This window comes from Ciconia boyciana, chromosome 5 (genome assembly GCF_034638445.1).
Source record: "Ciconia boyciana chromosome 5, ASM3463844v1, whole genome shotgun sequence".
Lineage (NCBI taxonomy): Eukaryota > Metazoa > Chordata > Aves > Ciconiiformes > Ciconiidae > Ciconia > Ciconia boyciana.
Window position 1 is genome coordinate 50,055,110 of NC_132938.1, and position 21,208 is coordinate 50,076,317.

Below are 21,208 nucleotides of genomic sequence, written 5' to 3' on the forward strand. Positions count from 1 at the left end.
ACCTTGCCAGGCAGTTCTTATGTGCCTTTCGGTGTCAAGCAAATCACTGCCCAAGTGCCTCAGTATGGACTAGAAGTGTTTGCTGCCTCTGTGCTGCTGTAGCAAGCAGGAGCTCTCCTGAAAGCAGGGAGAGAGGACAGTCACGCTCAGCTATCACTGGACTTCTTGTATTAAGGATTTAAAATGCATTGGTGAAATAGGTGGTTTGGTATGGGTATTTTTTCCCTGAAAACCAGTACTATCAGCAGGGTGTAAAACTGGGCTGCTGGCTGCCGGTGTGCTGCCGAGCTGCTCGTGGTTAGGAGCCTTGCTTAGCTGTAAGGGTGAGCTAAGCGAGGTATAAAATGGTTTGGTCTTGTCTGCGTTACTACAGCCCTGCTGCGTTACAGCCACGTTAGGAAAATATGCTGCAAGCGTTGAACGTAGCTCAGAGTCACAGCGGTCAGAGGAAAAAATCTGCCATGGACAGAGCAAAACGGAGGTCACAGGGAAACGGACGGGCATGATGCGAGCAACGCAGAGTGATCAGGCTCCAGCTTCCTTAGCTCATTTGCAGTGTACTGATCGCTAGGACTTCATCCCCATCTCCACAGGGTGGAGGGATGCCTTAGTCCCCGACCCCCCCAGCCCACGGCTGGGCCCCCCCACCCTCCTTTGCGATGGGCGTTAAAGGCTGCACAAAGCACCAGGCAGATGTCACATACCAGGTGCCCCAACCCACTCCCCGCTGCCTTTAGAGGCTTCCTACCCGTAGGTCCACTTTTCAGTTTTGGTTGATTTTGGAACAGTTCCTCCATGGGAGTGAGTCAGCCCTGCCAGAGCTCTCCCTGACCGCTGTCAGCCCTGGCTCTCCTGAGCCAGCCCCCCACGGCTGGGGAAGGGGAGGAGAGCACCCGCCCAGAGAAGACGGGGACCCCTGCTCCCCACACAAAGGCGGCTTTCGTTTGTGCAACCAGCCCCAAAATGCACCCAGGGCTTACTCTGACTGCAAGGGTGGAAAGGGGGAAGTTGTGAACTTGGGCCTCAGGGCTGAAACTGAACTGGAGGGGGAAGAGTTTATGTAGGGGCTTATCTACCCCACAGGCACTGGTGGGTCGGGAGCCCCTCTGCTGAGGGCAGCCTGCCGGGGGGATCCTTTGCTCTCACCCCTGCTTGCTCACAGATCAACAGGACAGGACCTTTAAAGGAGCTTTTTTCCTTTTTCCTCCAGTCCCAGACACAGTCCTCACCTTTAAAGTGGTCTGCTGGAGAAGGGGGCAGAAGCTCTTGGGGATCTTCCAGGTCTCACCTCTACTGTCTAGAAACCATTTACAAAATAGGCAATAAGACTATGATTAAATCTTGCAGCATAGACAGACGGAAGCCTTTATAAGTCCCGTTCCCATACCTTGCTGGAGCCTTCCAAAACCCTAGCCTTGCCATTTCGATTATGATTAACAGATGGTTTTCTCCCAGCTACACTACAATTACTCTAAGCCAGTAGCTCTAAGAGCGTGCTGGAGGCCTCCGCTCCGGGTGCTGGCCCTCTCGCAGCTCCATGCTGAGGGCACACGGGGGTTTGCACCAGTCCCCTTCCCCTTGCCCATCCCCTTGCTTTATGCAGGCAGAAAGACCCGCTGGTGGCCTGCTGAGGGCCAGCAGTGGCCCTCCCTGCTCTGGGTGATGGTGGTCACTGCTCAGCCTCGCAGCAGCCCTAAAGACCTACCTAAGTGTGTGCTGTCCCTAGGAAGAAGTATTAAGGCCCTTACTATAGCTTATAGGAAAAGGCTCTGACCCGACGGGCATTTCCCAGGGTACGCCAGCCTCGGTGCTCGGTGAAACATGCAGGAAATTGCAGCATAAGCGGTCTGACGCAGGGAGCAAGAAGATGCGCGAGGGAGAGAAGCAGTAAAGCGTGTACGGTCATTAAGTGGAAGAGCTGGGATGGCTGCAGGTAGTGCTTTATTTTGGCTGTGTCTCTGTGCTGTTGTTTTGAGCTGTCATTCAAAGGAATGTTGCTATCAAAGATCCAGATATTCAGCAGCTTGTGCCGTGAGCACAGGCGGCAGCTCTCTCTTTGGCAGAGACGTGCCTTTAAGTAAAGTCCCCTACAAAGCCAAGGTCTCTAAGGGAGTGATATTTTTCACCTGTTCCCCCTTAGAGTAATGAACTCGGGAATGGGTTTGAACCCATCAGAGTCGCCTGTCACAATTTTCTAGCAAAGCAACAATATAAGAAATGAGGATTTGCTATATCCTCTCTTTCCAAAGTGCAGCTCCCTAAAAAGCAGATGAAAAACCCTTTCTACTGAACACATCAATTCCTTGTACATATTACTCCTATTCATCCCTCTTATTCACATACACAAACTGCCACTGTGTTTTATTCAAGTGCTTCAAGGGCATTTCAGATAATCTCTCCTTTACATCAGCAAGATTGTATACTAAATTTCAGTCAGTGACCCCAGTCTGTTTTCTCTCAAGAGATTTTTTGACAGCTGGAGAGCCTTCGGAGCTTTTGAATCTTTAATTTCAGGGTCCTCCTGAGAGCAAGGAGCACCGAGAGATTCGCATCACGGTGAGGTGGCACGGGTATCGCTGATGCGGAGCTGGAAGGCCACGAGATTAAGTAGATGCAACAAAATGCATAAATTGGTCTGGAAAACCTTTAGTACTGGGGGTGAGAAATGAGACTACAGGTTCACAGTCTGACTCTAAGACGCGTGACTGAATTTGCAACACCGGCAGTTAACGCGGCACTTCAGCTGGATGGAAGTACGGCGAGGAGAAAGCAGCTTCCATCGACTAGCAATGAACTTAAAACAGCTGTTTCCTCTTTCAGGTTATACCTAGATAACACTTTCTAAGCACCCCATTTTAATAGGATCTTGTCTACAGATTAGCCAACCTGAAACGTTTGTGCTCCCTCATCAGAAGAGCGTATGCACCCGACAGCTAGCCTGCAGGCTTTTAAGGATTCCTCTTCTAGCCAGGCTGGCAGGCGGGACCTGCCGCAACAGGCAGCTGGGCAAGCCGTGGCCGTGGCAAGGAACGGCCCTTCTTACGCAACGTGAAATGCAGGGAGAGGAACAGGACAGGGATGAGTCAAGCTATAGGAGAGAGGATCATACGGACCACGTGGGGTCGTATGACTATACCACCAGGAGGAATGTGTGCGTGGAACAGAGTGATATAGGATATGGTAGCTTTGCTCCAGCATACACAGCTTCGTAGCCTTTTCTTGTTTTGTCATCCTCTCGTGAGCCTTCCTTTGACTGCATTTTTATAGCTTGTAGGAAAGTTTGGAGAAACAAAAAATTGCCTTTCAAACTAATAAGCTTGACTATCCCATTGACTTAGCTCTTGCTTTTCCTCTACCCCATCCCTTCTTCTTCTGTAAGTAGGTACAGAAGTAGGTAGTGTAATTTGAAGAAGTAGGTACAGTAAGTAGGTAGTGTAATTTGAAAAATTCCCTTCAGAGACCCCAGTCCTCGAGTCTGATGAGAAGGCAGCAGGGAGACTGATGATTTTACAGCAGAACCAAATGTGCTGACTGCTAATGGTTTTCCTTTGCCTCATATCCAACTGAAATCAGAAACCTGTTTGCCCGCTTACTTTGTCAAGAAGCTCATATCACCACCTCTGAGTGCTACAGCACAAACCTCAGAGGAAGAAATGCTGCAACAACAGAAATGTTGTTTGTTTGTCTGAGATGCAGTTGTTTGGACTCCAGTCTGTAAAGCTGCTCGGTACATTCAACTCCCTCTGTCTCCCTTGAAAGGCAGGCTTGGGAGCACCTCCAAAACTCATGCAAAGTCCATCAGTAATCCAAGCATATTTTTAAAGAAGAAAATATTGAATAATACCGTATAGCATGGTATCTGCATACAGGGACATAGCTTTTTTGTAATTCATAAGAACTGTAATGGAACCTTTTTTGAGCCGCTGCTAGTGCTTGCTCAGGCATTTTGGTCCCCTGAGGACTACATCCTCTAATACCTCAGTAGTGGGAACCTGAGAACTTCCTAGCTTCCAGCTCCAGCTTCTTAGCTTCCAGTTCCAGCTGTGCCCAGCTCCCCATCAGGGTGGGACACAGCTGCATGCCAGCCCCTCTCCCTTCTGCTCTTGAAAGCATGGAAAGTGGCAATATGGGCTGGCTCGAGGCTGTGGCATGCTCCCATCCACTTCCCTCGACATGGGAAGAAGTCGCCAGCACTCATGCCCCAGGCGGTCCAGACAAAGCTGATCTAATGCAGTTGTTGTGTGAGCACCTGCTCCTTGGCTGAGATGTGCAGGGGGCTGAGAACAGATGCCAGACAGTAGCCAACAGCATGAGGCTGAGCTCAGCAAGAGGAAGGGCACGGGCTTTGCAAAGTCAAGGAGATATCTACATGGTCAGATGTGACTTGCTCCTTGTTACACTCCACTGGCCTTGGTTTTCCATCCTGAATGTATGTTATGTTATGTTATGGTCAGACTCCCTTTTGGAGGGAGCTAGTAGATCTCTGCAAGATGAAACCCAAGCACAGTTGACAAGACAGTTCGTGGTATGAATGACCACCACAAATCTGGCTCCCTCCAGGCATGGAGAAAATGTTTGAATAGCATCTCACAAAATCTCCGACTTTCAGATGCTCTCCTGCCCTGCTCCAAACCTTGCAACGTCTTTTATTCACCCTACAAAACAGCCAGCGGGGCTAGCTGCAACCCAGCCTGCTCATTATTTTGAGCACTTTAAACTGAAACGCTATGAAAAACAGTGACTACCTTGGGGCCAACCACGTGGGTCTCACGTGGCCCGGGCAGCTGGCTGCGGCGAGCGCTGCGCCTACACTGGGAGGGCTGAGTCCGTCCCTCTGCGCCAGGCTGGAGGTACAAATCCTTCCTTGGTGCAAGCCACCAGGCCCACCCAGGTGCGGGGTGTGATTTTCCTACTGCGTAAAAAATGTGATGTGTGGGTGGCCCGAGAGCGAGAGCAGCCCCTGTGTGACAGGCAGGGCATCCCTTGGCTCCGAGCCCTGGTCCTCGGAGGTGACGGGCAGAAGAGCTGGAGGGAGATGTGTCGAGGCAGCAGGTGAAACACAGGAAATAAGAGCAATATCCTTGCAAGCACGTTGTGCAATTGGCTGCTCTTCTGCTGAAAGATGAATTTAATTCACTCAGAGAAAAGATCTCTGTAAGAAGAAATGGTGTTCACAGAAGAGATGCTGTTTTGTCCCTGGAATTATGCAAAGTGAACAAAAATGCATGGCAGCAAGGTCACTCCCTGTGAGTTGCCATGTTCTTTGCCTAGAGACTAGAAAAGGTAATTGTATTTCACACGGAGACAAATGATTTGAAATCTGCTTCATAGCTCAACAACAGGCAAATAAAAAGTACCAGAGACACTGGAAAAGTCTCTCTTGGAAATCAAGCGCAGCATATGCTGCAGCTGAAAGTTTCGCACTGCAGTTAATGAGCTGTGACTGTTTGCTTTTGCTTTAAAGTCACACCATGCTTTAGACATTTGAAAAATCCATTTTAGCTGGATCATAAATGAAAAATAAGGTATGTTCCCCACACCCTTTCCCATGTGTACTATTTTAAGCAATGGGCTTGTCCTTGTCCATATATCAAATGTGGCAGACGACAGGTTTCAAGGGTGAAGGCTAGAGAAGGAAAATGAAGCAAGGTCGCCGAAGAGATTCGGTGAGGCTGCGGTGGTCCAGCGGCTCTGCCAGCGGCACGGTCCCTCACGCCGCGGTCTGCGGTGCGGACATCTCTAGCGATACCTCGCTGCTCTGTGCAACAGCCATTGAAATGGAGCGGCTGCAGGCACCGGCGACTATGAACTACCTTGGGAAAGAAGAGTCAAGCGGCCAAACTCATAAGGGAGAGGAGCTCTCCCTCCCGTCCTCTGCGATAGGATTAAGGACAGCCAGCAGATCACGGGAAAGGGCGGAGGAGCGCACGCATAAGGGGTCATTATCTGCAAGGGAGGCAGAGATCATGTTTTGCTCTTGACTGAAATACTAAATACAGAGAAAGCGACAGTGAGACTATCGGTACGAAGTGCTTTGCCACTGAAAAGCTAACATTTTCATTGTATTGTGGTGAAAGAGTCTGCTGACCTTTGCAGTATTAAATACTATATTCAAGTATTAGGTATTATTTATTAAGTATTAAAATTCTTTCCTAGTTTTCAGGAAAGGATGAAACAATCAGGTGCCTGAGTGATAAGCATGGCATAAAAATCTAGATAAATCACTGCTGTCACACTCAAATAATTTTATTTGTTTGAAATCGGGTTTCCTGGAATACAGTCTCATGAGATACTCATCTCCTCTTTGAGACAAATCTGACAGGGGAGGAGATGCTGCAGAGTGGATTAAGCAAGAGATAGCGCTCTAATCCCAGTTTTCCTCTCTCACTTGGTGTCCCTGGGAAGGACAGCATCCCTGTCCTTCTGATTTCTCATTTGTAAAATGGAGATGATAAGTGCTCATCTCTCAGGGCCATTATGAAGATTAATGTGTTTACAAAAGCATTTAAACTGCTAAGTACTTCTGGTTCCAGTCCTGTGAGACTGGAAATGCCAGCACTGAGGTTCTGAAAACCTTAAGCTCTTGCTAACTCTAGTGGAAACTATGGCTGCCTAGCACTTTACAAGAACGGGGAGAAACATGTCATTGCAAAAGTCATGAAATCCCATTCTGCTTTATTGCATAAAATGAGAGCTGCACCATGCCAGCTTTGTATCTGAAAGGGCAGATAACACAAAAAAATCACCATTTAATTTCATGCGAAGAAAATTATTGAAGGCTTTGCATTTGGAAGCATGTTGGTGTAATTTATCTAAGGGCTGATTCCTGCACCTTTGGCTACAACAGGATTTTTGGCGTCAGTATAGAATGCAGTATCAGCCCAGGATTTGCTGTACTCCTGTTAAGCTTTAAACTCCGTGACAGTCAACGTAGACTCCTAATTAGCCTCAAAAAAAAGCTTGTTTCACTATTACCAATATAGCCAATTTTAGCCACTCTTCTTGCAAAAGGCATGATAAATGAAACCCAAACCCAAACCAAGGTTCAAAACCCCCAGTCTTAGCATTTGTGAAGAATAACCAGCACTGACTCTTTACCATAGGCTCCTTCGGCCAGCCCGTAGGATCAGACAGAGGAGCAGTTAGTGGCATCTGTATCCAGTAAAGCCCCTGTGTTACTACTGCCTCTTCTAGTCTGTGCAGAAGCGAAAGTCAGCAGCTTCTGCAGGCTTCAAACTTCCTTTCGCCAGTTCTGTTTTTCACAGTGAAACAAATTTAACAAATTTGAGAAAGACACAGAAACAGGGAGATGAGCGAGCCGGAGGAATTGGTGAACCAGGGATAATGGTGTCCCCAAAGGGACTACTAATTCCTTGGGTAAGGGGAGGGACGAAAGAGGTCGTGGCCGTACGCGCCAAGGCCGGGAGCAAAGCAGGATGGTGTGGTTCACTGAGAAGCAGAAGCCTTTTATGTGAGAGCGAGACCAGATGCCAGCCTACAGGTAAAAATCTGTTTGTGCAAGACAGCTGCGTGCAGACAGACCACGCATGCTGACGTGTCCCAGTAAAAACCAGCTGAAGAACACGGTCAGGGCCGGTAAGATTTTGTGACAAATTCGCGATCTAATTTTACATCCTGATGCCCAAGGCTTCAAACCTGTGTGTATGGGGCATCTGCTGATTTTTTTTTTAAGACGTGAAATGAAAAGTAAATATTAAAGCTGTACGCTTTGACTCACTGATGATACCAGCAAAAGCCATAAATGTTAAGTTGTCCTCATATATTTGGCAGGCTCTGAAAATGATGGTTCAGGAGATGGATTGCCGATATTATCCACCGTTACAGTAATGCCTCCTCCTGCTACACGTCCTTCGACCACGAATGACCACGAGCAAGTACTTGTCACTGCAAGCACTACTGAAAGCAGCTTTGAAACAAAAAGTACTCCAAGTACTGAATTGAATGCTGTGAACAATCAGGACAGCCTAGAAGCAGCAGAACAGTCTATCTTGATATATGTTGTCCCCGTCGTGCTGCTGGTCCTGCTGATTTTGCTGACCATATTTTTTGTAATACATCATAAAAGGAAAAAGTCTAAGCAAGGTAAATTTGTCTTCTCGCACATCAGAAGGATATGTTTAGGACGTGCTCGGCATTAACAAAACGTCATTTGGAGGCCTGGGATGCCACATTTAGGATGTACTTCTCCGGTTGTGGTTGCGTGTTTGACAGATAGGAAAGGGGTCCACCCCCAGCCAGCGGTATCGGGGCACGCACCTCTCCTTTGGCGTGAGCTGGTTCTGCTTCTTGGCACCTCCTGCTCACGCTGCACACCCACAGGAGCCGCGGCACCGAGCTCTGGCTCCTGGCAATGCCGGGAATGGCGTACGGATGTAACCGTGTGGCTGCAACTGCTTATTCTGTCTTTATGCTTAATAACTTCATGCGAGGTGAATTTAATGCTTCTATTGCCTACGTTGCCCACAAGGTAAAGCTGCTCGGAGCTTCAATAAAGTAAGAACAAGCAAAACCATTTTAAGGAACACTTTTAAGGGGTCCTGTAGGGTGGTGGCAGCTATGAAGATATCACAGTAAATGAGCTAGGAATCCCATGGTCAGACTGCCTGGGTGCTGTGACAGGGAGAGCTGTGCTTCAGGAAGGTACCTTGATCTGTTACTGAAAGAAATCAGTAACTTGGAGTGTCAAGCCACAGAAAACAAACTGAGGTGTCACATTAAAACCATGCAGTGGGTAAGTGAAGTCCTGAAATGGTCCTATCAGTGTCTCTACAGAACAAGAGTGCAGCTGTAAGCTCCTCGGCCTGCAGACAGTGACATATGTTCAACATAGATTTTAAGTCAATTTTTCAGGGCATTTTTGGGCTGTACCTGCCTTATCACCAGGTCACCCTCATAGCAAACTCTGAATTCCCCAGCAGCCACCTAGTTGCCCACCTGTTTCTGAATGACCTGAAATGCAGGTACACTCTTCAGAGGGACGGGCAAGGTGGTGCCTGGCAGGAGCACAATCCTGGGACCTCTTGCCCTGTGCCTATTGCTTGGAGCTGGGATTCTGGGCATCCTCAAGGTGGGGAAGATGGCTCTGGGGCCCTGGTGTGGCTCTGCAGTCAGGGAATGTGCTGGAACAAGTGGGAAGTGTCAGCACCCATTGGCAACAATGAATTAAAGATAAGCTGATTTAAGATAGTAGACAATGTGAATCCTATATGTAGTTCTTCATTCTTTTTTGAGGGCTGAGACCTTTCAGTCACTTGATTCCTGCAGGGGAAGTTATTTATCTGAATAACGGCTGTTACATTATTTTTTTTCCCCATCTTTACTTTGTCTTGGGGTCATAACTAGCTTTGCATCCCTTCTGACATCTGGCTAGTTCAGCTTCATTTGCCTAACTGAGATTTAATCTGCCATGCAAGTCCATCCCCTCCTTCTTCTCTCCATGGGCAGCTCCCAGAGCCTCCAGGCAGAGCCGGTTTGCCTGCGTGTAGTCTGCAGCAAAATGTCCCAATGCTTCCAGTAAACAATTTTTTTGCAGCGGTGGTTCTTTTTCAGGATACCATTTCTCTCACGACATCTGTTTTGCTCAGGGAAGCGTGCATCTGCCGTGTCCTGCCCACTGCTAACAGTCGGCTTCCTCCCAGCACGGCTGAGCTAATAATGAGCTGCTTTTAGTGTGTTCAAGATTAAAAATAATGGGTTCCTCTGAAAATTACAAACAGGAAGAGGTGTTTTGTCTTTCATCTACAAGCTAACTATTATGCCTTTTGAAAATGCAACCTGTTTTACGTGACCCTATTCAAGGCTTGCTTGCAGTCTGGACCCTGTATACATGCAAAAAGCAGAACTATGAACACCAACTTTTTTCTTTTCCAGATGAGCTGGGAAGCGAAAATGTGAAAAGGTAAAGTTTATGAACATCTTTTTTTTATTTATTTATTCTTTTACTCTAAGAGGATATTATGATTTTGGGCTCCTTCACCACCTGTTTTAGTTTAACTGTAGACTAAACACCATTACCTTTTGCCATCGGTTGCTCCAGCTAACTGTCTCTAGAGGTGGCTAAAGTGTGACTTCAGTATCTAGCTGAAGGTGTAGGACTAGAGCAGGAGAAGAGGAGTTACGGCGGCCGAGGCGAGCGCTGCCCCACAGGCACCCACCGCCCGCAGCCGCCCCTACACCTGCTCTGGGCACCCCGGCTCAACCAGCCACAGGACACCACAAGACGTGCAAAGTGCCCCATGAGCAAAGGGAATCAGTTCCCAGGCTCATCACAGGCTTCTGCTATTCAGAATAAGCTCTGTGTCTTGCTCCCCTGTTTTTCAAGTTTGTCTTCGCACTCTGAGGTGCAGCAGAAAGGCTTGTCCAGCTGACAGGGAAGCAATGCCTTAGCTGCCATGAGCCAAAAGCTGCGTGGCTCTTACCAGAGTGATAATTTTTATTGTTACCTTTTATTGAGCTCCATCTTGCTAATCAATGCTGGAAGTTATTAAATTGGCTTCACGGGGGAAAAGAAAGGTTTTTTTGCTAAAAATATTTTTTCTGCTGTGTGACTCCAGGAATGATCAGCAAAGAGAAGCTAAACAGAGGCATTTAAATAAATGCAGAGGGACTCTACTCATGACCCTTCCTTTTGAAGTCACCGCCAATGTCAGTCACAGCTAGGACAAAACTTTAGGCCCTCTGCTTTTATCCCTGGAGCAACGGGACTTTTGCCACATGTTCCAGCAGGGCAGAGACAAACTTTTATTTTTCAGTTTTCTATTTACAGTAGGGACAGTTCTCGAATAGCTGCATTGGTTGGGCGCTCTGGCATACCCCAGACTGCACCGTCTGAGTCCTTCTGCATGACATGTCCCCGCCGGCCCTACCTCTGCCCAGGACCGGCACCTTGCCGCCGCTCCTTCACATCTGTTTGCAGCCATTTCATCCACACCCATTGGGCTGACATCTTCTCAGATGACTAGACTAGGATGACTTTCCAGAGTTTATACACGTGTCTGGAATTATGAGAGACTGATACAAAATTACTACGTTGTAAGTTGTTTGAATGAAGCATTTTGTGTAATGCCTTTTTTTCCCCCCACTTCCTCTCAAGTCCTATTTTTGAAGAAGATACGCCCTCTGTTATGGAGATAGAAATGGAAGAGCTTGATAAATGGATGAACAGCATGAACAAAAATGGTACACGGTAACCCCTCTACTCCATCATCCCTCTCTTTCTAGCTGACGTAGATCCCATGCGTAGAAAATCAATGTAAGGTATTTTGTATGTGTGCCACTGCTTTTCCTACAACATCTTTAGTTGTGTTCTTGACTCCCTGCTACTAAAATAGCAGCACAAATGTCAGGGGTAGAATTGTTCAGAGGAGTATTTTAGTTTGTGTGGGAGCTTATTTTTAACATATGATGGAATATCATAAATGTTCTGAGTTTCCAGTAGCCACTTCTATTAAACACACGTATAGCTGTGAACAGTATTTATATTTTTAAATACACATTTTTAATGCTAAATACTAGTTTCTCTGAAGCATCTAGTCCCTTCAGACTTCCGAGTTTCTACAGTTCTGTGCTCCACATTGTGCTACTGTAGAAGAAGCATGCACGTACTCATAGTTCAGACCACCGTTTACTTAAAATTGCTGCCAGGATCCTATGAATACATCCCTCCCTTCTCCATGTCCTTTCCCTCGCTTGCCGTCTCTACCATGTGAAACACAAACTGCCAGCACCATTCACCATCTACCTCCTCTCTGGCAAGTCTATCAGCCCATGGAGCAATTAGTACCTGTGGTAACTACCACCAGCAGCATCTTCAGCTCCTTCTTAGCTACTTCTAAGTATCTTGTATTTTTCCCCTCATTTTCCTCCCAAATGAAATGTCCTGCTCAAAATCTCTAAGGGCCCTGCATCCTCCTTCAAGGCTCTCCTCAAAAAACACAGGTCTTTGGTAAGGCGTGAATTAACCGAGGACGGATTTTGAACTGCTAACAGCTTTTCACTGGCTAGGAAATGCTGAAACCCTGGTATTTTTTTCATTCCTGGTCCCTTGCCTTATGTCCAAATGGCTCATTTGCCTGACCTCCTAGGGATGCCTTGTTTTTCAGGACATAAAACTCTTTGGAGCATTTCTTTGTGTTAGTACAGTGCTCCACATGATGGGGTTTTGACCTTCGCGGTCCGTAAGCTCTAGCAGAAAACATGTGCTAAGCAGCAGTAGTGAAATAGAGGCGTTAAGTATAGCACACAGGGAAATAGTGCTGTAAAATATTTTTTTTTAAATCCATGGACAGAAGGGAGCAAATAGTTTACATGGGGGGGTGGTGGTGGTGTTAGTGTTCCCTAAACCCCAGCCTCAAATTCCCAGCTGGACTACAAAACATAGGTGCAACTACAAGCAGTGGAAGGCTAACAAATAGTCCTCCCCAGGGTAGTTTATGGGAAACGCTCCTCCAAAGTAGTTCATTTGTATAGGTCTACACAAACAACTGAAATAGGTATAATAAAGAAATTACAGCAACACCTATCAAAGGTAAGGAAGATTTAGAACACGTAACATTTACACTCTGTGGACTATGCTGATTTTACAGATAAAAGGGTGCAGAATAGCATCTGCAGTTTTACATTCTAGAGACACTGCACCAGAAAAGTTGATGCAATTTTGAAATAAATGGAGAATAACTGCCAAGAGTAACTACAGTTTTGTTTCTTATCCTGTTTCAGCTGACTGTGAATGTTTGCCTACTGTAAGAGAAGAAGAAAAAGAATCAATTGCCAACCCAAGGTACCTTTAATTCATTACACTATTTGAAGAAGTATAGTCAATGTTATTCCAAAATAACCTCATTTTTCCAATATATAATTATAAATAAAGCGATTCTTTGGTCTATTTAAGTTTTAAAGGTTTTATATATAGGGACTGTGATTTCACCTCAAATGGTTTGACACTCTTTTATTTCTATACGGGTCTCTGCCTGTACATTGCACTCCTAAATAATCTTGCGGTTGTAAACCTGTGCGAGACAGACAACCAGATGGCACAGACGGAGTTTCACTTGCTAATCAGACTTTAATCACAGTTTCCCAAGGTGTTAATACCAGCATTCAGCATAGCTTCCTTGGCATTCCTCACTGGTGCAGACACCCAGCTCCCCTCTGCCACCAGGTGCCTATAGGTCCCTGAGAACCACTGCCAGATGTTTTGGCTAGAGCTGGGACCTGCCGGGCAGGGGCTTGTCTGACCCCAAGAGAAACCCAAAGGATCTTCCCAGTGCCCAGAGCAGCGCTCCCCGGGAGCTGGTGCTAGCTTATGGTCCAAGCAGAGATCCTAGAGGGATGCAAAACCGCAATCCTGACAGCTTGTAAACTTAAAAACTTTCTGGCTGGTTTCCTCGGGATTTTGGCTAGGACCCCTAAGCCCCTCTCAAACTTCCATTTTCCCTAATTAAAAATCCTGATTCCAGCTGGAAGCAAGGGGCTGTACATCGCCCTTGCCTGCAAGCTTGCATTGCAGCTGCATTTTGGGGAGTGGGCAAAGCAGCTCCTCTGTGCCAGGTTATGATGACAAACCAACCATCCTGTCTGCCAAGAAAATCCCTGGTGCAGTGGAAGCAGCGGGCACAAGCAGGCAAGGCTGGGAGCAGGGGGGCAGGAGGAGGACCTAGGTCTTCCCCTTCCCATGGCACCAGATAACTCAGCTCAACACGTCTCTGTGACGGAGCTGCACCTCCCACTGCAGACTGTCATAAGATCCTGGTCCCCCTCTTTTCTGAGTCCTTGCTCGGGACTGAAATAGCAGTGATGTTAAATCACTGCTGCAGGAGAGCATGCGACTCAGCTGCTCCAAACCTGCAGTTTCAGGGTAGATTTTGGATGGGGCTGCTCCACTGCAGCTATTTGTATTTAAAAGGTTTCTGCTTACGCCCATTGCAAGAGAAATCATTGTTGTGTTGTGGGAGTTTCTTGGGGGTTTTTTGTTGGTGGTGTTTTTTTTTTTTTTAAGACTTATATCCTCGGTTCCAGATGCAAGGAAGCGCAATAATTTTACCCTGAGCAGCTGGAAAAGATGCTGGATTTGCTAGCCATCTGGGTCTTCCCTTCCAGCCTCTAAATGACAACTCAGAGGGGGAAAATTGTTAAGGAGAGGCAGCTGCACAGTGGTTCTCTAAAACCAGATTTGCTGAGCGTACCGCTGACTATAGTAGGGAGTATAGGACAAAGTGTGCTTGAGCCATATGCTAACGCCAGCAGAAGTTAATCATGCTATAAATGCCTTTTTAGGCACAACGACACCCTGAGCATTAAGTTTACTTTCCAAAACTTAAAACAGTTCATTTTCAGAAAAAAATAATCACGACCTACCAGCTTGAGCTGACATTTTAAATACCGCCCTTGCTAAAGTGCTTTGGTACTGGATTTGCATTAACCCCATCAGAAGGTGGGGGTTTTGCTCCCGACTGGCAAAAGGTATCTTTGGGCTACACGCTACCTCAAGTTCCCCACCTGTAAAATAGAGATATTGTCACTTCAAAGCACTATAGTGAGGCAAGTGCTTTTTTTGATGCAAAAAAGCAGCCCTTTTCAGATAAGTATGCTTCAGTCAGAGTGAAGGTACACACATTATTTAGGCATTTTTTCTGATGACTGGTATCTTAGGATCAGACTGTAGAGAAATTTATGCCTCTCAATTGTAGGAAGGCAAACAAATGCAAATAAAAAGAGGAGATTTATCCCAACATTCAGAGCTGCTCAGACAAAGGATATTAGTTGAATACAAAGTGCAAGATTATTAGGTTCCATTTCTGATTCTGAAAGACTGCTTTGTTTGGGCAAATTTCTTCTCAAATTACGGGAATTCGTTTTTTAGATTTTACCGATGATCTTTCAGTATGGGAAACATCTCAAGGCCTCACTGAACACAGCTGGCTGAGTGTTGTTTTCCTGCTTCATAAAGATGCTGGGGGGAGTTCATCAAGACCCAGATGCTTTGAAGTATGAATTGATTTTGATAAGATATCATTTTGAAAACATCTGAAACTAAACATTTCAATAATGACATTTTGACATTTTCAGAACGAAAGTTGTTCCAAAACTACTTTTCAGAGTAAGTGGCTTTTTAATATAAAATTTTAAAAAGTTTTAAAGAACAGAACCCTGTGGTGGTGAAATATTTCTAAGTTAAGGGTTTCCCTTAACTCAAAACTACTTTTTCAAATTTCATTTTACATGAAATTTTGAAACGGGTTTCATTCCAAAGTGAAAAGGTATCTGAAGTGGTAGGATTTCCTGGTAAACAAAAGAAAATTGGTTCCTGTTTATTTCTGCAATTGAACCTTATCAGACCAAGATCTGCTGCTTTTCCTGACCAAACTCTTAGCTGAATAAATAATGTCAGAAAGAGAACTACGTACAGATAAATAGATGTTTTCAGCAGCTGTTTTGAGCAAGAAAAGTGAAAGACTATGAAGTAAAATGAAGCAAAGCTATTACGGCAAAAATTCGCACTCATGAGCATCAAGGCTGCAGATTTGTGCACAAGAGCCAAGATATGACAGCCCGGGCTGCTTTGTAGGTGGAGGTCACCTGCCTTGCGCATAAGCTAAGTTAGAAATATATATGTGTCTATACATTTTTTTAATATATATATTTAAAATAATATATCTTGCCTTTGAAACCTAGTGCTAAAATCCTGATCGTGCCTGAGCAGAGAACCACAAAATCTCCGCAGCCTCGCTGGGGCCGGGGTTCCCGTCCCGTGCACGCAGGCGGGCGCAGGGGCGGCAGGCGGGGGCTGATGCTCCTGTGGTGCAAGACAAGCGGGTGCAGGACCAAAGCCCAGTCTCTTCTCCGGGGACCTTTACTCCCCCGGCAAAACAGAAACGCAGCCTGTCCCCTTCACAGCATGGGTCTTCGTAGGCTGCCGAGTACGATGAAGCAATCCCCCCCTGCTTTATCACACCTCCGGAGGGGTTTGGTTTTCCTTGGGCACTGCTGGGCACCCTCCTAGTCTTTCTGTCCAAAAAAAAGGTGACTCATATGGAGAGATGTTCTTGGTGGGGAAAGAAATACTCCTTTCCCCGGCTGTGCTGCAGTTTGGCAAGATACTTAAAAAAACATGTGAAATATTAAGATAATGAGTGGCCCTTTTCACTTCAGAGGTGGTTTAAACTCCTGCTGTTAATGCTGACTGAGATCTAACCAGCCAATAAAAAATGTCGCATTTTTAATGTTGGCATGAACCAAACATTATTAAGAAAGTGCTAGGGAGCAAGCTAGCTAGGCAGAAACCAGCGGGACAAAGAGCAAATTCACCTCTTACGAGGCCAGATTTAATACAAAAATTCCAGCTGTAAAAAATTATCCTCACCTGTGGAAAGAGGGCAATTTGATTGCTCAGTCCTCGCCTGGGAGCAGGAGAAAGGGTGGCCACGAACCAGCAGAGAACTCAGACCAGCCCTTGCTGCCAGCACCTAGCACCACAGGTGGGGCCGTTTCATGCGTTGCATGGCTGACATTTGTTTTCTGATAACACCTTCTCATGGACTCCAGAGATACTCTTGCATATTATTTCCTGCTGAGACAACTAACCCAACAGCATGACAGTGGTGTGTTTTTTTCTTTTCCATGTATATGCAGTGATAGTGAATCATGAAGTCAGAACAGCAAAGAACTGGTTAAAGGGAAGCAGCGCACAAGCTAACGATCCCCCAGATATTGGATGAACTGGATTTAAATATAATTCACCTCAAAAGGCCAGAGAAGCAAATGCTTTTGTTGTGTCCTGCTACATACAGTCTTCAGAAAGGAAACATCACCAAGGGGAAGAAAAAAAGACAAAGGAAAAGCACTATAGTAAGATTAGGGGCTGATTTAAATTCCTTCTGCAATGAGATTCATCACAAATCAAGTTAAGCCTCTTTTTTTTTTGCACCCTAAAAGTTCTCAAAATAGTCCATGTTTCTGTCTAGTTCTTCGGTTGCGTATCATGCAGAACCATTTCTGTTCCAAGTTTGGCGGGTTTCTTTGTATTTTTTGTGGGTGGTTTGTTTTTGTTTTTTTTTTTTTAAATCTGCATCCATAATTCTGGACTACCCTGGTTTGGTGGATGTGAAGCTCATGCTTATGCAATGTTTGTTTTTCAATTTGCTTTTTGGTAATGGTGCACTGATTTGCACAGGACTTCTGCTGGGGAGGTACCAGACTAGGACTGACAGACCAGCTCTAAGGACAGACAGAGCAGCTGAAAAGCCTCTCAAAGAATTCAACGGAAGCGACTGCAGCCCAGCGAGGGCATGGTCTTTGTAGCACGCTTTTTGGTTTTCAAATTAAAGGCATTGTAGAAGTGAAAAATACTATTTTGAGATTGCCTTTCAGTTCATTATCTCCACAGATTAGTACCCTGGGCTAGCTCTCACCCTTTAACCCTCATCCCTGCCCAGTGCTGTTCTCTAACAACCACCTGCTTGGGGAACACTCAACTTGAAAACATGGCTTTTTTAAAAATAAGAGGTTGAAAAATTGAACAATTCAGTACTCACACCAAACACAAGTTTAGATAAGTATGTATTATGCATAAGTACTCGGTCAAGGTTTTCAGATGCAATAAGATTTCAGCTTCTTCCGTTTTTGAATATTGAGCTTGGAATATCTGAAAGACATTGACTTCTAAATGTGCCTGGTCACCTTTAATTACACTGAAAAAAAAAAAAAAATCAGACTCCTCAGACACCTCAAGGTGGGAATATAAATATTGTAATCGCATCCATTAATTTTAGGTGGCATGTCTCTTATGGATGTAGTTTAAATATGTAACACATATGAAAGTGGATCCTTGTCTGTGCAAAGCTTCCCCTGCCTGATTTAAAATATTAAATTCACATCCTACCATATCATATCCTACTCATCCTTATCTTCTATTTAAATATATAATTTCTTCCCACTCAATACATGTTTAATATGATCGGTTTTGGTTTGTCTGTAAATATTTCACTCACATGTTGACATGCATAGCTTGGTTAAAGAGAGCAAACAAATGCCTCAAGGCTCTGGGATGACAGCTAAATGTCACTAACAGCTAACAAATACAGAGGAGGGTTCAGCTTGGTGAGTAATTGAGGATATATCAAAATATAAAAGGAAAAAACGTTTACAGCTGAACTGTACATATTACATTACTGAGTAGGACTCGGCTAGTAATTTCCTCAAAGAGTAAAAGATTTCTTCATTGTTCCAAGACAATTTATTGCAAATATTTGATTTAATGTATGAGTGATGGTAAATTAATTTTCCTTGCTTGGCTGATTTTTAACTTTAAAAAAAATGTTTTAAGTTCATCTTTCACAACTTTTTTTTTTTTTAAACACTTCCACAAGTTCCTGACAGTAAACTCATTCTCTAGAATATTGATTTAAAATAATGCAATCACAAGGAAAAAAAGTGAAAGACAAATAGAGAAAATTTTAAAAAAGGAAGTGGATATTTTCCAGTAGCAGCTTTGTTAGCAACTTCTTTCCAACAAAGATGTTATGCTCAGACTTCCTACAGTTTGCAAAGTGGTAACCTCAAGATGCCCCAGAGAATGTTTCCTTTAACAGTACAAGATAAAAAGATGTATTTTGAGACCATTACTGGCTGTGTGGTTGGAGGGCAGTCCATGGTGACCCAGCAGTTTGCAACATCAGTGTCCAAATGGCGACTCCTACCCTACCTTGCTTCAGGCCACGCAGCTCCGCATCCAGCAGCCACCACCTTCTCCATGAAGAGAGCTGAAGCACAGCTGGGACAAAGAAGAATTGGAGTCCTAGCCTTTTTGTAAATTTTATTTTGTTATTATTTTTTACTTTTGAAACTTACCCAACCCCCCAAAAAGTGACATTATATAGCACAAGTCAGCTCTGACATGCTGATGATCCTTCACCCCGTCCTAGCTACGCGTCTACAATAGCATAATGCAGTAACTCAGTCTGCTATGGCATTTCAGAAGAGGCTGTGTCATGCACGTGTTTTGTTGTTTGTTTGGGATTAATGTTAATCCCAGATGGTCCTTTTGTTAGATAAAATGCTGTACAGTTTCAAGTAAGTTTCTCAGAGATTTAGTTTCACTTAAAAAAAAAAGATTTAAGTTTAGCTTGAGGGAATGCATATTCTGTAAACTCACATTAATAAGCCTTAATTCTTATTCCAGAGTTCATGATTAATCAATTTCTACATCAAGCTTTAAACTCAATTTTGCCCAGAACTAACATCTAGGTGAGAGCTTTATAATTATCCAGGTTATGCCATTTACCATCTCCAAAATCTGGCACGCCAGGAAATTTCTTTTCCTCTTCTGGAACTTTCTAAGCATTGTAAAACACAAAAAAATGATTTGGACGCTCCCTTGACCAATTTTGGATATAAATTTTCTGGATCTGCTGCTTTTTAAAAATACAAGCCTCAGTTGCTAAGTCACTATTGAAAAAGATAGCATCAAATCATCCTCCCCATGTGAAACAGACCACTTGTCAAATAATTTGCATTTCAGTATAGTTATGGATATTTCTAAGATATTCCCTTAGTACTAGACAAACACCACTTTTAGTATTTCTCTTTTCCCTAAACATTTTTACATCATCATTATTCTTCCCCTCCGAACAGAAATGCTAGTCGTAAACTATGGAGGGGATCACTCGTTCATCCGATGCCTCACCCCGGCTCTGCACTGCCCCATGTCACCCCTCTGGTCTCTTTCGTTGATCCTCATTTTTACGTTGATTTCTGCATTTGCCACGGCCACCGCCCAGCATCCACTCGGGTCACAGCCGAGTCCCTCTGTGGACGCCGGCTTCGTGGGCACGGCTCCAGCGTAGTCCCTGCCTTGGCTCCTCTCCTCCCTCACCCCATTTGGTATTTCCCTCTCCTCCTTACTTGTGTGCCCCTTGCACTCTTTTTGTTTTACACTTGTCATCAGTTCCCGGTCATTTCCTTTTACACACAGTTTATCTCAATATTTTAATCTTCTAAGTGGATTGAATTACAGGGGATTTAGACCATTTTACTCCTGTATTAGTACAGCCAAAACATTGTAATATTCCAGCTTACAAGTATTACCTTTACACCTTCTGTTGATGCGCCTTAATTTTCCCTAAATGATGTACACAGGTCCTCTAACCCACAAAACAAAGAGCAGGACAACCAGACAGCAGATAAGATACTAGCAGATTTTTAAAATTATTTTAATATTGCCATGCACTACACAGTATTTATGCCTCTGCTGTAACAGCCTCAGCAGCAGCCTGATCTGAGCTGACCCACCTCACCATCATCTTGCAACATCTACCACCAACTGATAACTCAAGTTATTATCCCTCAGTAGAAATTGAGAAAAAGCATACAAATAGAAAGTCACTTGCACTATGCATTATTCTAAAATGTTTAGCAAATGTGATGATGCCTAAAGAACTGCTACCTCCTCTTCCATTTTCTTCAAGTATTTTCAGTAGTTATCCAGCACTGCTCAAGACAATTTGACATCTAATCTACGGTGTGAGCACTTTTTGGCCTACAGAAGGGAGAAAAGCCAAAGGAGGATTTGTTTGATAAATAGGTGGATAAAAAGAAGGGTAATTAAGAACCAGCATCTCTCCTACATATGCTAAAAATCAGTATCTGAACAGAGAATTTTGCAACAAAATAGAAATAACTCATCCGTAAAGTTACAAACATAAGGTCACTGGCATTATCAGGAGTTAACTAATACCATAATAGTCATGCACTCATCAAGCACATAACCCTTACATTAACCTCAGCAAAAAAGAATGTTGGTTTTAGTTTCTAGGTAGTTGTAAGTCATGGATCGATAGATAACTATTGATCTATGAAATAAAAAAGTAAATTGTTTTGCAATGCTAAGTCTGACGAAGGACTATAAAAAAACCCCAGCTTTTGTTTACTTTCTGTATATGCTGTATGTGCAATTGTTTTCTCAAATAGCTGTTTCAAATTATTTTGTAATTTAAATATTTCAAAGGCATAATATTGCTCAGCTGTATATAAGTTTGAGGTTTTAAAGCACCTTTTCTAATAAAGGTTTATAGCATGTTTTAGTGCCTACAGGTTCTTTTTTCCCCATAGTCCTACTAATCCATTTAAGTCAATGGGTGCTAATTATTTGTTGTTGATGTCAAGATTACTCAGGCCTTAGAAGATGTACAAA

At 44.4% G+C, this 21,208-nt stretch overlaps 1 protein-coding gene across 1 annotated transcript; it reads left to right on the forward strand.

Annotated features, from left to right (window-relative positions):
* The first annotated feature begins 2,920 nt into the window (after positions 1 to 2,920).
* Positions 2,921 to 21,008, forward strand: TMEM154 (transmembrane protein 154). Its single transcript, XM_072863063.1, is given in 7 exon segments — positions 2,921 to 3,044; positions 3,047 to 3,151; positions 7,792 to 8,103; positions 9,892 to 9,919; positions 11,114 to 11,199; positions 12,739 to 12,799; positions 16,651 to 21,008. Coding segments are annotated over 7 exon segments (732 nt in total). The 3' UTR covers positions 16,667 to 21,008.
* The last annotated feature ends 200 nt before the right edge of the window (positions 21,009 to 21,208 follow it).